This window comes from Dermacentor andersoni, chromosome 3, assembly GCF_023375885.2.
Source record: "Dermacentor andersoni chromosome 3, qqDerAnde1_hic_scaffold, whole genome shotgun sequence".
NCBI lineage: Eukaryota > Metazoa > Arthropoda > Arachnida > Ixodida > Ixodidae > Dermacentor > Dermacentor andersoni.
The window spans coordinates 131,713,242-131,731,230 of NC_092816.1; the positions used below are offsets into that span (position 1 = coordinate 131,713,242).

The 17,989-nt window shown below is 48.6% G+C and overlaps 2 protein-coding genes across 2 annotated transcripts; both read right to left on the reverse strand.

Annotated features, from left to right (window-relative positions):
* Positions 1 to 2,870: 2,870 nt before the first annotated feature.
* On the reverse strand, positions 2,871 to 8,192 carry LOC129383168 (uncharacterized). Its single transcript, XM_055067471.2, has 3 exons — positions 8,006 to 8,192; positions 3,864 to 4,147; positions 2,871 to 3,236 (listed from the first exon to the last, which is right to left on the reverse strand). The coding sequence occupies exons 1-3, from the start codon at positions 8,166 to 8,168 to the stop codon at positions 2,871 to 2,873; spliced, it is 813 nt and encodes a 270-aa protein (XP_054923446.2). The 5' UTR covers positions 8,169 to 8,192.
* Positions 8,193 to 9,853: 1,661 nt separating this feature from the next.
* Positions 9,854 to 15,209, reverse strand: LOC126525216 (uncharacterized). Its single transcript, XM_072286905.1, has 3 exons — positions 14,696 to 15,209; positions 10,651 to 10,977; positions 9,854 to 10,618 (listed from the first exon to the last, which is right to left on the reverse strand). Exons 1-3 carry the CDS (start codon positions 15,093 to 15,095, stop codon positions 10,038 to 10,040), a joined length of 1,308 nt encoding a protein of 435 aa, XP_072143006.1. The 5' UTR covers positions 15,096 to 15,209; the 3' UTR covers positions 9,854 to 10,037.
* Positions 15,210 to 17,989: the final 2,780 nt, after the last annotated feature.

Below are 17,989 nucleotides of genomic sequence, written 5' to 3' on the forward strand. Positions count from 1 at the left end.
TCCTATTCCCTTGGCCCGAAAATTCCTTTCACACCAGAGAAACTGAAGTCATCTTTACCCGATTGCGTTGTCGAATACGAAAATTAAACTTCTATCGTCACAGGGCTGGTCTGGTGCCCTCCCTTCTGTGCCCAGTCTGTGGAGAAGATGAAACAACAGATCATTTCTTCATATTCTGCCGCCGTTTCACTTCTTTAAGAAAACATCTAGAATCAAGATTTACACAGCTTGGTTTGAGCTTTTCAATTATAAATATCCTTTCTCTAGGAGCCTGCTCACTTGGAAAGTGCCACAGGGATATTTGCTCAACCGTGGAGGATGTTATAATTGCTACAAAGAGATTGTCTTGAATTCTTAAACATTTTATTTTTGTTCATTTCCTCCAGTTAGCTTTAGCAATTTCAGTTTTTAATAAAGATAGCCTAATTTCATCCAAATCTTGGCCAATCCCCCACAGTGGGTGTGCGCCATCGCATAAGGAATACCATACCCTTTGAAACGGGAGCGTAGTCACCTAGCCTGCTTGAATGAATCAGGTATACCATAGATGTTTTTCAATACATCAATATTTGTACACCCCCATAATCTTGTTTTTCTTCCTCAAGACTTCTCTATCTACTGTTGTGATCGGCCGTTCAACATGCGACAACCCCTGGTCACGGATAGCGCGATTATGGGAAACGTTCCGACGGCCTCGTCAAGGTTGTTCTCAAATGGGATGATTTATGGCAACCATTGGAGTACCTGTCTCAGGAGAGACCTGGGCAATTAGCAAGGCGACGGTCCTTCACCTGTCCGCCGCCAAAATTCGAGCGTCCACGCCGGAGACGGGGCAGTGTGCTATCGCTCATCCCCTGCTTGTGCCCAGTGATGTGGGCTTGTTTCCGACAAAGCTCCCTTTGGAGGGAAAGGGCAGCAAACCTCGGGATTGGTGTGACCTGAGGTCATCTGTCTCCTGACGCCAGATGGGGGGAGGCTTGGGGAGGCCACTGAACAATGACCACGCAGGGGATAAAAAGAGCGACGGACGCCTGGAGTGATCGGCTGCTACAACTTCTTAATGAACTTATTTCGCTGTACTACTTTGAATTTGTTGTAAATATGTAATATAAACTTGTGTGTAAAACGTCCTGGTTATCGGACCCAGCCCCTCGTTCCCTGACTCCTCCATGAGGCAAGGACATTCCACGTCTTCGGACCCCCAGTCGCAACACTACCTTGTACCGCTGCCATGCGAATGCTACATGGCGTTCCACCTGGTGTAATAATATGCAACTGCAAGGCATGATGTCCTACCCGGCGCGCATATCACATTGCAAGGCAAGTGGCACGATATGGTGCTAATGATGATGATGATGATGATAACCAAAAAAGGCTTTTGGAATGAGCCCATAACAGCTTACGGTGTGAAAGGCAGTACCATATCGGTGAACGAACAACTGCGAGAACTCAAAACAAATAAAATCTGTACTTTCTGTTCCGCGTAGTTTACACAGTGTACTTACCCATGTGCTACTCTTTCTGTATATTTATCTTGTGTTGCTTCAATAAAGTTGCTAGTTCAGAGCTTGTCATCTTGTTTTGTATCTCCCTCTGTATGCATCCTTTTTTGCGCTGCTTTCACCATTCCCACCCTGTAGATAAGTGTAGGAATCGCTGTAGTCGCGACAGGAACTTGTCCGTCAGGTAAAATTCTTAAGAGGAAGCTTTAGCTCGGGTGCTCCTATCTAAATACATGTAAAAGGAGAATTCGTTTTTCTCGGCAACCACTGCACCAAATTTGACGGGGTTTGCTGCATTTAAAAGAAAAACTTAAAATCTAGTGACTGTTGGTTTCGAATTTTTGAATTAGGTCGTCAATATTTTATTAAAAATTGGTGAAAATTGAAAATTTTCAAAAAACGAAACTATCAAGTTTACAACTCTGTAACTCAACCACTAAAAATGATAATACAATTCTGTGAATTGCATCTAATAATACATCTAAAGCGGACAAATTGATATGTTACACATGAATATAAAAAAAATTTAATCCTAGGGAAATACAACTTTTGCAAAACCGTTGTAACCAACGTAACAAATTCACGTAAGATGTAAAATGACATATTGCATTTGTCCGCTTTAAATGATCTAATGGATGCCGTTTACAGAACCGCGATATCAGTTCTTGATGCCGAGCTATGAATTTGTAAACTTCGTGCCCCTATTTTTTTCAAACGATCAAATATTTGAAAATCGTTTTAAGAAAATTCAAGCCCTAAATCGAAATTCCGCTTCCAACAGTCACTAGAATTTAACTTTGTCTTTCAAATGCAACAAATTTCATCAAAATCAGTCCAGGGGTTATCTCATCAAAACGTTTTTGCGTTTTTACATGTATTTGAATAGGCCGCGTCGGAGTTGGGCCCGAGCTAAAGCTTCCTCTTAATGTAATTTAGCAATGACTCTGCTTACGCAATGAAGCCCATAAAACGGAGCGTGAATATATCACCCTCGTTTTAAGAGACATATATCAGTCGCAGCCCCGGGAACGTTTCCTTTATTATTATGTTGAATCGTACTGCGCTTTACCCGCAATGAAATACAAGAACTCCATTGTGCCTGCAACCACAAAAGAAAATTCTTAAGGTACAACTGATTGCGAAATGAAATAGCAGCTGCTAGCCAAGGGTGACGTAGCGAAGGCTATCCAGCCAATGGGAAAAGAGCACTTAAGCACGAGATGCTTCGCAATTTCGGCCCCACGTCCTTGGTAGCGATGTAAGTACAGAACGTCGTCGCTTCGAGGTGAATAGCGTCGTATATTTTGCACCTTCGTTACACGCGACGGAACTATAACAAAATGCAATCTACACTTTTGCGCGTACAAATCAAACGTGCGGCTGTTCGTGGCCGCCAGCAGCTACCACGTCGGCCATTCGGTTCGCCGCCGCATTCCCGCGGGACAGGTTCCACGCAACCGAGTCGTTCGAGGCGGCCACAGCACCTCCCGCGGAGCCCGTGGCGAGCCTCTCGAGCTGTCGCAATAGGGCGGACACGTTCTGGGCGAGGTCGGCGCCGAGCGGCTCGCGCGACAGGCGCCACGTGACCAGGGCCAGCAGCGCCGAGACCAGCCACAGAACGGCGCCCGCCACCAGCAGGCCGCGCGCCAGAGGCGGGAAGCGCCGCGTCGCCGTCAAGGTCGCCTCCGAGAGGGGAGCGCTCAGAGACGCTGCGCTGGGCCCGACTGAGGCAGCCTGCGATTCGATAGACCACATTCTTTTTTGTGTGGGCTGTTTCAAAGCGTAGCTTTCCTTGCTTCATCCCGGAAGTTTGGTTCTCGCCATATCCTCAACAGAGATATATTTGTTGGTCTGTACTGTATATACTATTTTGGTTGTATTTGGGGAGGTACAGGGTGTGCCAGTTAACCTTAGCAAGAGGTTATAAATATGCAAATGCCACAACAAAGGTAGCTGGCCAGAAGAAAGGTAACGTTGTTTGCCGTCGCTTGGAGATACTCACATTATTTTTTTTTCAGTCCGCGTAATTACTTAATTAGTCGTAATTGTGAGGCGCCTCACAAACAACGTTAAGTTACTGCTCTACAAACCTTGTATCGACAGTGTTACGATAAGGTTATTCGTTAGAAAGCTTAAATATTCACTAATCAGTCGCTACGGAGAAGCCTAGAAATATTGACGGCTTCTTTAGCAATTTGTTAACAACATGCAGTTCGACAGCAAGTAGCCGTGAGTACATGGCTTCGGGCCTTTACACATTCGCCGCAACGGCCGTTCGAACGCAGATCACGTGTTCACAATGAACTAGCGCCATGCTGCGGATGGCCCAGCCAATCTTGCGGAAGTTTATCGCATGTTTACCTGATGCGAACGGAGCTCCGTCACCAGAGGCAGGCTGCCTCGCGCCAGCGGGGTAGGCGTCCGCTGTTCCTCGTCCGAAGCCGGCGACAGCCGCGTGGGCGACGGCAGGGAGCGCGTGGCGGCCAGCACCGAAGGCGCGGCCGAGATGAGCCGAGGACCCGGACGGGACGGCGCCGCCGTCTGCTCGGGAGAGTACGGCGACGAAGGCGGCAGAGCCGAGTCGGACTCGTGGTCCCTGAGGCTGCTCCAGACGGCCTGCTCCCCGAACGTCTCCGTCGAAGGGTCTGCCGAGAATCGGGAAACGGTTTAGGGTGCCAATATGTAGAGTCTGTGGGAAGCTAAGCTTTGGTTAATTAGACATTAACATATGTTAATTAGACATTAAAAACTATTCACCTTCTGCAACGGGTTTTTGCAGCATGGCGAATATACGTATGCCTGCCCGGCAAATAATAAAGACGAGGAAAAACTGGAACCACGTGACCGTGGATTACACCGTCTCCGGGATCGGCCCATTTTTCAGTGACATCTCGGGAAGCAGCCCAGTTTATTGTACCACTGCACATGTCTCCAAGAGAGACCCACTTTAGCGTGGATAAGGTCGCCCATCAGGCGCGCCGCACCACGGGGAGGAAGGGAAAGAAGTATTGGCTAATAATAAAAAGATGAAGAGCTTCAAGGTGTCCGTTTGCTGCAAGCTACAGCTCGCAATGTTTACTCCTTCCTGCTTCTTCAATTCATCCTGCGTCCTGCGCCTTCTCGGTAACTGCTCAGTGATCGCAGACGTGCCTTCCTGTCTGAAGTCGTTGAAGCTATTCTTAAAGGGATACTTACTAAATAAAGAGAAAATTGATTTTTTCTGCATCCGTAAATTACCTCTCTAGGACAGCAAAAACACCACTCTTACTACGATAAGACGCTTGGTAAGCCAGAAAAAGCGCAAGAACGATGGACGGGTGGCGACGCCTCCTTGAAGTTCCCGCACCTGGTCGCTGTGACGTCATGGATTCTGATGGCATCTTCTACGGCCTAATTAATTATATAGCGGCACAGATTGACTACATTGTGTCCTAAAGGAACCACATATTAAACATGGCAAGTTTCGCGAACCTTTACTCAGCCAACGCGGCCCAAATGCGAAAACACACTTTGGAATCCCTGACGTCACACTGACGTACCGGCATCTGGGCTTCGGCGCAAAATTCAAATGCTGATACTTCCACCTTCATTTCCCCACCTAATAATCAAACTATTATTTTGAAATTACTGCCTGCAGTGTTCCCAAACAATGCTTTATTAGTCTAAACTGATTTGTTGTTTCGCTTTAGTGTCCCTTTAAGAAGTGCCACATTGTTCATCGTACAACTACGGCGTACCATCCCCAAACCAATGGCCTTACGGAACGCTTCAACCATATTTATGACCGCTGCATGCAAGTGACGATGTTTCCATCACTAATAAATTATTTAAATTATTAGAGTGTTTTTAATGAGTCGTTAGCGTTGATTACTGGAAATAGAAGCGATAGTGAGACACATATCATCCACATGCATTACACACGCCGTCGACAAAAGTCTGCCGGAGAGGTCATTAAAGACTAAAGCTTTTTTTTTTTTTTTAAAGCCAGAAAGCACGCAAAGCACTTTGAAGTGAGAACATACAGCAGTATATTCATTCTCTAGGCATAAGGTATTCATACCTTTAGAGATATCTGTTAATTGGCTACCTCTTTCTCTTTAAAAATATAATAAACTTTGTCCTGTGTATATATTTAAATATATTGTGTATGTACATGGTGTTTACAGTGGAAATTTAAAACGATGTTGAAGTGAGAAAATACGGATGAGGCAGCCGCTGCTGGTAGTTCTAGTGCGCTTGTTCTCCTATTGTCAGGATTTGCAGAAATAGAGCAAAGTACGAATTAAAATCCGTGCCCATCCGCGCCAACAATGATGCCGTAAGCTATTATCCAGAATAAAATTTTAATTGAAAATTTCGAGGCAAGTCAAAAGAAACCTCAAGTGATGTGGTTGATAAAACGCTGGCAATTACACGTTGGGGGGGGGGGGAGGGGAGTCGGGATCGCCGGCATAGGCTTCGACATCGTTGGGGGGTGAGAGCTCAGCCCCCCTCCTCCCCGGAAAACTGCAGAGGGGACTCGGGTCCCGGAGGCATTTTTACAATTGCTATGTAGGTACAGCGGGGCGTGGCGTTTCTTGAGGTTCTCGTTGTTTCTGTGCATGCGCGAGTAAGAGCGGGTGCGAGAGAGAAAATCTGGGAGCCTTTGCTTCTTAAATATGTGACCCTTCCTAGGCACTACGGAGGAGGTTTCTTAGCGCCTGTTTTATGCGTTTGTCCCCTGGACATGCCAGTATTACGGGGTGCGGTCAAGTTTACGCTTCGCCGCTGGCTGCCCTCGCGGTGACGCAGTGGGCACGGACGCCCCATTTGGTGATCGCTGTGTCTGAAGGGGCAAGGTACTGACTGGTGTTGTATAAGTCACGGGTTGCTTTTTTCGTCGCGACCATAGATTGCATTTTTTTACAAGCGCTGCTCCAGGAGGGCACATGTAACCGGCAAACGAGGCCTTAGGAGAGCACCTAAGGTTATATTAAAGCAGGCGGCGAAGGATCTCCAGGGCACCCACGGGGTAGCGGAGGCATCAAAGCTGGAAGCAGGGCGGCCCGTGGGTTGAGGCCGCGGAGGCCGAAGCGTGCCAGGGGGTGTTCCCATAAAAAATTGGCTGTCCGCGATAGCGGATAGCCGATCTTATACACCCCTGGCAACACAAGCCTCGGCGAGCCCCAACCCACGGAGCAGTCCGGGTTCTAGCTTTGGCGTCCCTGTTCCCGCTTTGGTGTCTTGGAGGCGCCGCCAATAATGCGAAATAATGACACGTTATTTCATTTAGCAAAAAACACGATAGAATAAATATATTTACGTCCAGCCGACAGCTTGCGACGCTAAGTTCAGCACCACCGCGTCCAGCGGCTTCTGCCGGCACGCCTACGGACAAGAGCATACAACACGCGCTAGGAAACTCCTCCGTAGTGCCTAAGCAGAGTCATATATTCAAGCAGCAAAAGTCCCCACAGTTCCTCTCTCGCACCCGCTCTTACACGCGCATGCACGCATATGTCCGGCGTCTCCGCAAGTGCCGCGCCCCACTGTACCTACTAGGAATTGTACATACGCGTCCTGGAGCCCTCCCCCCCCCCCCGTAGACGCCTATGGATGGATGGATAAATGCATGGATGGATACTGCAAAGCACGTGAATTATTCTAAAAATGCTAATCGCATTAAAACGCTTCGCTGTACATGTCGCACAATTACTTCTCGTGGGGTTGCCCCTCATTGCCCAATGGATACCTTCACACGTGGGTACTGCTTTAAATGAGGAGGCTGATCGCTTCGCTTAAACTTGTGCTCACAACAGGAGTGACTGCCCAGAAATTTCTTGTATGATTGACAACGCCCGTCTATTAATCCACCGGCACCTCCTAAAGCAGCACCCAGATAACCGTGTTGCAAACGACTCGTTCCCTCCCCGTGTTCGTGGTCGTGGCTTGCCTCATATTCCTAGAGCACTGTTAGTGAAATTAATAGTTGGCTCTGTGTTGGTGCGCGAACGCTTGTATCGTCAAGGACGTGTAGACAATCCGTCGTATACGCCCTGTGGCTCCTGTAAGACACTTGAACACCTTACACTGGAGTGTCCCGTACTCGTCACACAACGTGCACTGCTAATTAAGACAAATGGACTGATTGGACTCAAGTGTACGACCCTTGACGATTGCCTCTTTCCGAGAGGGAGTGCTGCTCAACGCGACTAGGCTCATAGAGCCTTGCTAGCTTTCATACAGAAAACTGATTTGGCTTCCCGTTTATAGACATTTCTTTTTCCGTATTCCTACTTTCTTTTGTCCGTGTCCCTGTCATTTGTTTATTTCCTATTTTCTTTCCTATCTTCTTCTCCTCTTTTCGTCCCCTCCTCCCGAAAGAGTAGGCAGGCGTTGTGCCCCTCTCGGTGGCAGTTGTCAGCTTGCTCTCTCCCTGTTTCCTTTGTGTCATTGTATGTTTCAATAATAATAATAATAATAGTAATAATAATAATAATAATAATAGTGCATGTCGCACTTACAAAGCCGGTACAACGGAGTCTCGAGAGCCTCGTCCTGGGAAGACTGTTGGATCCACTCAGCGGCCGTGTCCGTCGCTGGCGCGATGTTTCCGTGGGGAACAACGAGCTGGCTCATGCCAGCGTCACTCGCATCCTCCGTCGCCGCGCTGATCACGTTACCCATCACGGTACTCCAGACAACCGGACGCTTGCGAGCGAACAGGGTCCGGTTATTATTCTTCTTCATCATCGCGGGTACATCGGAACCTTTTCACGCGACACAATCACTCAGGACAGCAACCAGAATGTCACGCGAACGCCGATAGAATTCAAGTGACAATAACATTACTTGAAAAGAATTGCGTGCTGAAAGAAAAGCTTATTAGATGCATTAAAATTTTTATCCTTTTCTACATTTAGATAATTCCTGAAACCTTTCCTGTCACATCATTCTTTTTTTCGCTCGTCCGATGTGTTTCTAGTTGCTTGTACTATTATTCCTTACTGTTGCATCGATTAATGTGGATTTTCTTTTAATAGTTTATATTATGTACTAGTATATCGTGTTTTTGTTTCAGAGTCGCTCAAGCTGCTTGCGATTGTTCAATAAAATTATCTTTCTCGGATGCTTGTGTAGCTTTCGTTGAGGCTCGCATCGAGAGCACCGCCGCAATCTCCGATACAACAGAAATTATTAGATTTGAAGGATGACCGCAAAAAGGAATAGCGAGAACGCGACTGGACATACAAAAGTGGAGCTCGAAGAGGTGGACGGTGGTGCAAAAAGAATGCGTAATTTTTTATCATCCTTCGACAGAGAGAAGAAGCGCTGCTTTCTCTCTCTTTAATATGAGCGCTTCATTCTGCCCCAGCTTGGTTAAGGCTTAATATTGCACGTGATGCTCTATAATATTCATCCAATATTTAAAATATGACTTGACAGCCATGTATGTCGTTGGCCCAATGTGCTCACGTTGTGAAACTGTATAATCTGATAATAGGCTCTCTCACTATTGCCGCACTAGAAAAAAAAAACTGCAGGGAAAATCCTGTCAGATCCGAAGTAGTCCGTTTTCCTACATTATTTTGCATTTCTTTTTTGTTACTTTTATATGGAACTGGCCGGTTCTTGGCCGATCCCCCGCAGTAGGTATGTGCCACTGACATCTACGTTCTACATCTACATCCACCTTGCGGACTGATGTAACGTGAATCATTCTTTAAGGTATATATGTACCGGTCATGCGGCATTGTTTGAGGGTTGTGCAAGCCTTAACAGACGGATCAAAGTGCGCAGGGCAAGCAGCAGTGTGCGAGTTGTGAGCGCGTTTTCGGCGAAATCGTCAAGAGGACAACGCCAACGACGACGATGGCATTACGACTGATTCGATGCACTCTGGCTAAAAACACTGGCGCCTAGCGCATGTGCGGCGCTAGGTGTCACAAGTAAACACCTGGGGAATGTAGGCCGATCCTGAAGTCGGTGCAGTGCGACACAGCGTTTCGATGCGCTAGGCTGCCAGGAGGGAAGGATAAGGATTTGTGAGCCACTTGTCGCAATGCCATGCGAGGCGCATCTGGTCGTAATAAAATTATGTGTATACCCGATTGCTACGCTCGGCTTTCTATTTTAAGGATTGGTATTCTATAATAAACAAAACTCTGTGTACAGTTAGGCGTCAAGTCGCCATGAAGTTAAGCAGCATCACTATTGGCTTGATTTCTGCGAACAATGCCGGCTCCCCCCACCCCTTATGTACTAGAAAAATTCTCACCTCGACACTGGAATTTCTTTTGAATCCTTCAGTTCAAGATTCCGGGTGCGCAATAAAACATGGGGGCATGAGTGCCCTTTACTTCAGCGCGCCGGCAAAAAAATAATTACAGGTATGTAAACAAAAAAAAGCAGGAAAGCCGAATGCTTTATTGAAGTTTTCGTTCATTTTTTTGCGATTACTGGGGCGGGCCAATGATGTCACGGCCTAAAAAAAAAAACATCTTACACCCGCGAACACGGTATCTGAAGCCGTATGAGCACCTTCCTGCAGATATGTCAGGCACCGAAGCGCTCGATGTACAGCCGCCAGGCCAGGGACTGGCGCATGAAATCACCGTAAGCGAGCACGCGGTCGTCGTAGGAGAGCGTCGCCTCCGGCGATATCTCGCAGTCTTCCACGTAGCTGTGCACGCTGACGAGCCGCGGGTCCACGACGCGCGCGCTCGCAGGCTTCAGCAGGCTGAATCCTCCGCGCGCGCCCAGCTGCACCACGGCCGCGACCTTGACGAGCGCACGCGACGTCATGCCAGGCGGATCGGCGTGCGAGCTCCGCAAAACCTTCAACTGGCTGATCATGGTCGACTCGTTCCCTAGGGACACGGGACGGGGACCAACGAAGGAGTACCTCAGGAAGGTCATGGCTCCGACGCCTCGGTTGCGCTGGATGAACCCTTTCAAAGTGGCGTCTCGCCGAGGAACAACGAAGTCCCGGGGGGTCACCGCGAGTGCGTACTCGATAGACGACGGCACGAGATCGTAGACGCAGCTCGTCACGGCTTCGTCGTCTTGCTGCTCCGCGTCCAGATGCACGCGCAGCCTGTCCTTGGCGTTCGTGGTCTCCCTGTACTCTCGCTGCAGCGCGGTAAGGTAGTTTAATGTAAACCGGGACTTTTAATGTAAAAAACGTAGCGAGTGACGCCAACCGCGTCGTAAAAGGCAAGGAACTCGGCCAGCATCCTGGGATTCGGGCCCGCGACGTCCTCGTCTCCGACTGTGACGCACAGTGCGATGGTGCCGAATCGCTTCGCGACTCGTTGCACTCGGCGAGGCACGATCCAGCCGCTCCCATCTGTGCCCATGTATACTAGAGACACCAGATGGGGCAACGAACCATTTCTGGGAGTGGGGCAGGTGACAAGCAGGGGTTCGAAACCGCCTCGGTGTCCGACGGGAGACCACGACGCGCGCACCGGATCGTTCGTTTCTGGCGGGTTTTCTGCAATCAACGAGGTAGTGTCCGGAAAAAGGGTTATGAAAGCATGCCGTCCGCTCCGTTAGACGTTATAGTATATATGTACCTATTTGCTGATCTATAAGTGCAGATGGAAGTGTGAATATTCGCACATGATATAAACGACAGAAGGAAATAATTATTCAGAAATATTGTACTGCACTACAGATTCGAACTTCACTAGCCGCCGTGAGATAAGTCCTGTCGCAAGTGGGTGCACAAAAGCAATTAGAATTCCAGCTGTGGAGCTTGCTCCAGAGTCGGTGGTCCCGCCGAGGCTGGCGAAGTGCCTATGACTACTCTAGCTCGATCTAAGTGATCCTGTTCAACCATACCGAGAAGGCTATATGCACGACTCGCGTCTCTCTGGCTTTCCATATTGGACATTGCATCCTTACCGGCAGTAAATTCGAAACCATACAGTCGAAGGCATTACAGTTGAAACCACTGCATTAGAACTAACAGGTACTCAACGTAAAAAAAGATGTTTGAGAGGCCTACTGAACCTCACCTCATCGTCCTCTCCGGTTAGAATAAACTGCAGCGTTGCTAGTGTAACTAGTAGCAGACACGCAAACCTGTCAGTGACTGGCCAATAATGCAGAACAGGCTCCTCCCACAAAGACATGTTATTACGCCATACTCTCCGTACCTTGTATTGCTCACGCAAAATAGTTTTTTTACGCGTGACCCATGCACGAACAGGAGCAGGCGTCCCATTACTTCAGCAAGGACGAACATGCCGCTGTTCCCACATCAACCGCCAAGATCGACAAGTGTGGGTAAGAGGACGGTGGCTCGCAGCATAAGTACATGCGTAGAACTCACACACAGGGTCTCTCACCAGGACACATCAAAAATTTTGATTATACATTGGCAGTATTAATGGGCTGTCTATAGCGGCTTTCTGCTGCACCAATTTCAAAAATTGTTCATTATTGGAAGAGGCAGCAGAAACTGATATGTCGCGTCACCCTAGCTGCTACCAAGTGGCGAGCTTCCTACATAGTAGAGACATTAGAGACTTTTAGCTTGTACGCTATTCCAGTAAACGGGAGCGGTTTGGGCGGATTACCGGATGGTCGGGGCGTAAACGTGAGCGGTGAAGCCGCCTGGTGTTGTAGAGCTCAACCAGACAAACGCATGGCTAAAACTGCAGTAACTCACCATATCCTGCTTCGCCACTCGTGCAAATTTTTGGCAGCGGCGTAATTGTGAACACGATTACGCTACTGTCGAAAATTTACGCCAGCAGCTAAGCAGAATATAGTAATTAGCTCTGTGTTTGTGTGGTTGAGCTTTGCGCCACCAGCTGGCGCCACCAATCTGGCCGCTCACGTTGACGTCCCCGCTAAACGGGAAAACCGCCCGCGCTTGCCCGAATACCGGACACGCTAAAAGTCTCTATTTAGCGTGTCCGGTATTCCGGCAAGCGCGGGCGGTTAGCCGGTTTAGCGGGGGCGTAAATGTGAGCGGCCAAGTTGGTGGCGCCAGCTGGTGGCCCAAAGCTCAATCACCTAAACACAGAGCCAATTACTATATTCTTCTTAGCTGGGGTGTAAGATTTCGACAAGGCCGTAATTGTGAACACAATTACACCACTGCCGAAATTTGCACCAGCAGCAAAACAGAATAAAGTAGGTTACTGCAATTTTAGCTCTGTATTTGTCTGGTTGAGCTCTACACCACCAGGCGGCTTCACCGCTCCGGCCGCTCGCGTTTACGCCCCCGACCATCCAGTAATCCGCCCAAACCACCCCAGTTTGCCGGAATAGCGGACACGCTATAAGTCTCTAGTGTCATTTGCCTAGATTAGCGTTTGCAAGCGGCGTTCCTTCCCTGCCTTCTCCCAGTGACAAAAGTTTGCGTGAAAGAGGTCCATTGAAGAGCGACACACGCCCGGTGTCACCTAACCATTGAACCGAGTTGGTCCGACATTTTGTTTCGAAACCGGTTCCCTCAGGCGCAGCAGCCCAGTGCACATGGTTCGTCTGACCATGGACCACTCAGTGGCCCAAGTTGGTGGCAAAACGGTTAGACTCGTACAAACGCACAGACACACGGCCAACTGGGTGAAGTTCCCAGGAATGCGAATATCCTTAAAATGATTTTAAATTCCTTGGTGGTGGGCGGAATCGAACCTACGCCATATATATGAATATATACTCACACACGCGCCACGCGTACACTTTGCGGTGGTGCCGGTAGATGGCGCAGCATGTCCAGAGGGAAGCCCGAGAGAGGAGCCCGGCTGCATACACGCCTCGTACACGACACATTTCAGTGGTGACGATACAGTGAGTCACTACATTGCTTCAGTGCTATTTGCATTAACGTCTTAATTCTTCGTGAGATGGGTTCTGCTGAATTTTAGTAGTGCGTTAGCATTCTTAGGTTATTTCACGCACTTTCGGAGGCTATCTAGCTGCCTATCTAGCTCACCGTTTTCCCGCTTACCTGGATCAGTGTGGTCGAATGGTTAGACCATCGGGCTGCGATGGTGAGGGAACACAGCTTGAGACCAACCCTCCGACGAACTTGGGTCGCTGAGCATGTTGCAATGCGTACAAAGGTGTCGCTCTTCAACGAACTTCTTTCACGCGGACATGGCTCACTAAAGAGGAGCGACTGGGTAGGTACCACTGCTCGCAGAAACTCTCTAACGCCGACTTGTAGTACTGCGTATATGCCATTCGATCTGCGCCGCTCTTCAATGAACGTCCTTGACGCCAACTTGAGCAACTAGGTGTGTGCGATTTGGAATACGCCGCTCTACAATGACGAAGAAAATCTCTTGAATTTCTCCGATACCGAGCAGAATCGAACCCACGTCACAAGGGTTCCTCATGGACAGCAACCCGATGCTTTAACAAGCCGCGCCACAAACGCACCGGGCATGTGCTGCTTTTCGATGAACGCCTTTCACGCCAACACTTCAGTGAGGTGCACCATGAATGCACTGGGTATGTGTCGCTCTTCAATTAACGTTTCGCCAACTTGGGTCACCGAGTATTTGCGGCGGAATGTTCAGTTAAGCTATAGAGCAATTCGCAGCTTTCGCACGCTTCTCGTCTCGGTGGCCACTCGAGGCCTTCTCGGCAGTGCCGCTAAACGCCGCAGCACGTCCACAACGAGGCGCGAGAGAGGAGCCCGTTTGACGCATGACTCGCTTCTCAAGAGTTCGCACGCACCGGCCCGCCACGCATTTCGAAGGCCACGCACAGGCTTCGCTGCGGCGGTGCTAGATTGCGCCCAGTGTCCTTGAGCGAGCGCGAAAGAGGAGCCCCGCTGCCAATGCGCGCCTCAGACAAAACTCGTTTCGATGGTGGCAATACGTTGTGTCGCTATAATGATTCAATGCTAACGCATTACCGTCGACAGTCATCGCGAGATGGATTATGCCGTAGTTTTTTTTTTAGCAATCTGCACCAATCATAGCGCAGCCGTCGCGGCCGAGAATCGAACCCTCAACGTAGCCCTTTGGCAAAACAGCGCCATAGCCACTGAGCTTGAATGAAAAATCATTCGAATTAGATTGCCTCTTCACTTCATCTTTATTTGAGTGCAACATTCACTCCAACATGGAAAACCGACTAGCCCTTGTACAAGGTTAATTTTAACCAACGTGCCATAGGCTGGCCGAACGCGTGTCAGGGAACCAAAATTTGACCTATATAGCGAGCCCACGCCTGTCTTCGCTTACCGATGGGGCTGGAAGTGAAGCGGCACTCGAAGGGCGGGAAGTGGCGCCTCTTTTCCTCCCCGTTGGCCACCACCAAGAAACGAACGACGGGCGGCGTCACACGGAGGTCGGTGTAGGCGCCCAGCACGTACGCCATGTACTCGTTCCGCCCCGCCGTGGGCTCTTGCAGGAACTCTCGCTTCAAAGCGCCGCCCATCTCTGACAGCCAGTACGGCGGCGCCCCTGCCTGGGGTGGCTGCAACTCGCCGGGTGCCACGGCGACTCCGCTGGACCAAATGGCTGCCGAGGCGAACAGCAGCAAAAGTCCCAGGATCGCCGGATGCAGGAGGAAGTACATCTCGGTCTCCCAGGGTTGGACATGGCTGCTGTCGTAGCTGCTGTACGCTCGCAAAGGAATCATCACCGTCAATACTGGTCAGTTAGTCGTAATGGTCGCCCACCAGCGACAGCCACGATGATAGCGCTTCTTCTTCTTTGTTGGTCATGGTTTTCACTGACCATTAGAGACGATCGAACACTATACTTACTGGAATACCGGCGTTTCTCCTTCCTGAGAAAAATGACATTAGAAACTACAGTGCGACAGCTTGGCCTTCTTGACTGATTCCTCCTTTACTGCCGCATTTATATTATATATTTTCTTGTCTTGATTGAATGACAGTCTACTGAACCGTTTCGAATTTTCCTCGCTTCAATTTAGGCAACAAAATTATAGATTTTTTAAATTCACTACCTGAACACATAAGCAGAGTCTGCTCGACTCTTTGCCAATCCCCGTGATTGGGTGTGCGCCAAACTCACCAAGGGCATCATCATCATCATCATCATCAGGACCACTGAGGAACTCTGAATGGCCACGGTTGACAGATAGAAGCGTGTAGTAAGAAAGGTGGGAAGGTTAATCAAGGCAAGGCCGAGTCGGCTACCGTGTATTGGGTAAGGGGAAACATGGGAAAATAAACTAAAGAAAGAAAAACAAAGAAACAGAGAGAGAGAAATGTGATCACACTCCCAGATGAATGTTCACTATCAGAGTAAATATTCAGGGTATAATTTCGGCCAGTTTGCATATATATTTCGTATATTACGCATATTACGGTTCCGTACATAGGTCTACGCTAACTTGGTGCATCTTTTTCGTTCCAAGCTTCATTTCGGCATTTCTTTGTTGTTGCCCTACATGAACTGAAATGAATCAAACCACTTTATTTTAACGAAAGCGGCAGCCCAGATACCATGAACACCAAATCAATCTGGAATCTTCAAAGAAGATCTCGTCCTCAAAAATCATGGCCAAGGAAAAAGGAGGCTCAAGAAAACTTAAGGGCCGTCTGTGCGCAGACGCGTCTGGTTCGCTCAGTGAAACAGGGTTCGCTCTGCGAGGGAAAAACATCGAGCGAGTCTAGTTTTCTCCGCGAATGTTTCCTGAGCAAGGAGCAGATAATTCATTTGCCGAAGTTGGATGTGGCGAACCGGTGAGCGAAGTCGTTGAGCCGCATCCGTTCTCGACATACGTATGCCACGTGCAGATCTTGTTGAGCCGAAGAAATAGCGTCATCTGCGTTGTCTCTGCCAACAATGTTGTGACTAATCGGCAGCCATTACAATAGAGTGAGTCCGTTCTCGAGCGTGAAGGAGTGAGCGTTCTATTTATTTTTAACGCCAACTGCTCGTCTGAACACATGACGTAGGGCTGTGATTGTACCATCGAACGCCATCACTATGTGGCTTTTTTTCTTTTTTGTTACATTACAAGGTAGCATGAACTTGCGACTCTTCAAAGTGCCGTCGAATACTTGCTCCAGCATTTGCTTAATCCTTGGGCCATTGCGATTCAGAAATAGCTGAACGAAAATGTTTCATAGGCCAATACCTGTTTTATTAGTATAGCATGTCTATTTCATAATCCAATAGATCAATACTGGTTATCAGTTTCACAGACTTACGTGCTCCTAAAACCGGATCCGAAAGGGTGGGTTTACTAAAAAAAATTTGTACCGATCCCGAAGGCAATGCAGTGTGAACAAACCAATTTGTAGACTGACGCTGAGTAAGCAGAGGATTGTGTCATGCAGCCGTCATGAGTGTTTTTATGGGCTGAAGCTACAGGCCGCGCGTCCTCGTGCAGACTACCGATTTAGCTTCCTAATATCGCGAAACAAACCATATGTGCCCTAGGACGGAGACAGAGATCGCGATGCCGAAGTGCTCGCCCTAGAAAAAAATTGCAATACAGAAATTTCATTGGTTTCACATTACTGAATTATAAAACAATAGACCTGATACACTGGAAAAACTGGTAGCCTTACTGGTCCATTGCGTTATGAAATAGACCTGATACATCAATAATACAGGTATTGGTCTATAAAACAATAGACCTAATACAATGGTAGCATGTATCGGCCTATTAGCTTGCAAGTGTGTTGGTGTAATACGAACACTGTGTACCAAAGCCGGTTGTTGTGCAATGGCGCAATAGTTACGCGCATGATGCCAAAATAATTGTATGAAAGCTTGCAAGCAGCCTGCCAGTGGCGACCCCTTTCAGGAAGCAATAATTGTCGCCCACAAACAAAGCGTTGCTGCAGCTACGAACTCCGCTTCATCGAAGGGCCCTGGGAAGCAGTCTGGGCAGTATCTAAAATACATGTATCTTAAATACTATCTTAGATACTCTTTGGGTATCTTTTACCTGTATCATGACACGTCTGGCAAGACGTGTATTAGTATCTGTATTTCCGATACATAAAAGAACGTACCGTGTATCCTAAGGTACAAAATACTGCTATCGTTAAACTCCGCTTCTCAAGCTGGGGTCGTATACTGCGACGATCACTTTCGGTGACAGTGTCGCCTCGGCGATAGTATCGCCGTCAGGCGCGCGCTATTTGGCTGGTTGAGCAAAATCGGATGAGGTAGTCTTCAACCAGCCAATCAGCTCATCCGCCTTTACTCAACCAGCCAATCATTGCGCGCCTGACGGCCACGGCATGGTCAAGGCGATAGTGTCGCCGAAGTGGATCGTCGCATAATACGTCCCCTGATACTGCCGCCACTGAGCCACCTGAATAAAACAAACAGCAGCGGCATTCTTTTCTCTTTCCGCCAGAGCCCTCCAGCGAGGGCAGATGATGATGTCCGCGAGTCCTTATTGGTGGAACAGAGTCACATGGACGTCAGACTCTGGAGTTTTGCAAGACGCGTTGCGCCACCTGCCGGTGCGAATAGGTAGTAATTGAGTAGTGCCAAGCCCCACTCCCTTGCTAAGTTGCCTATGCAGCTAGCGACTGCGAA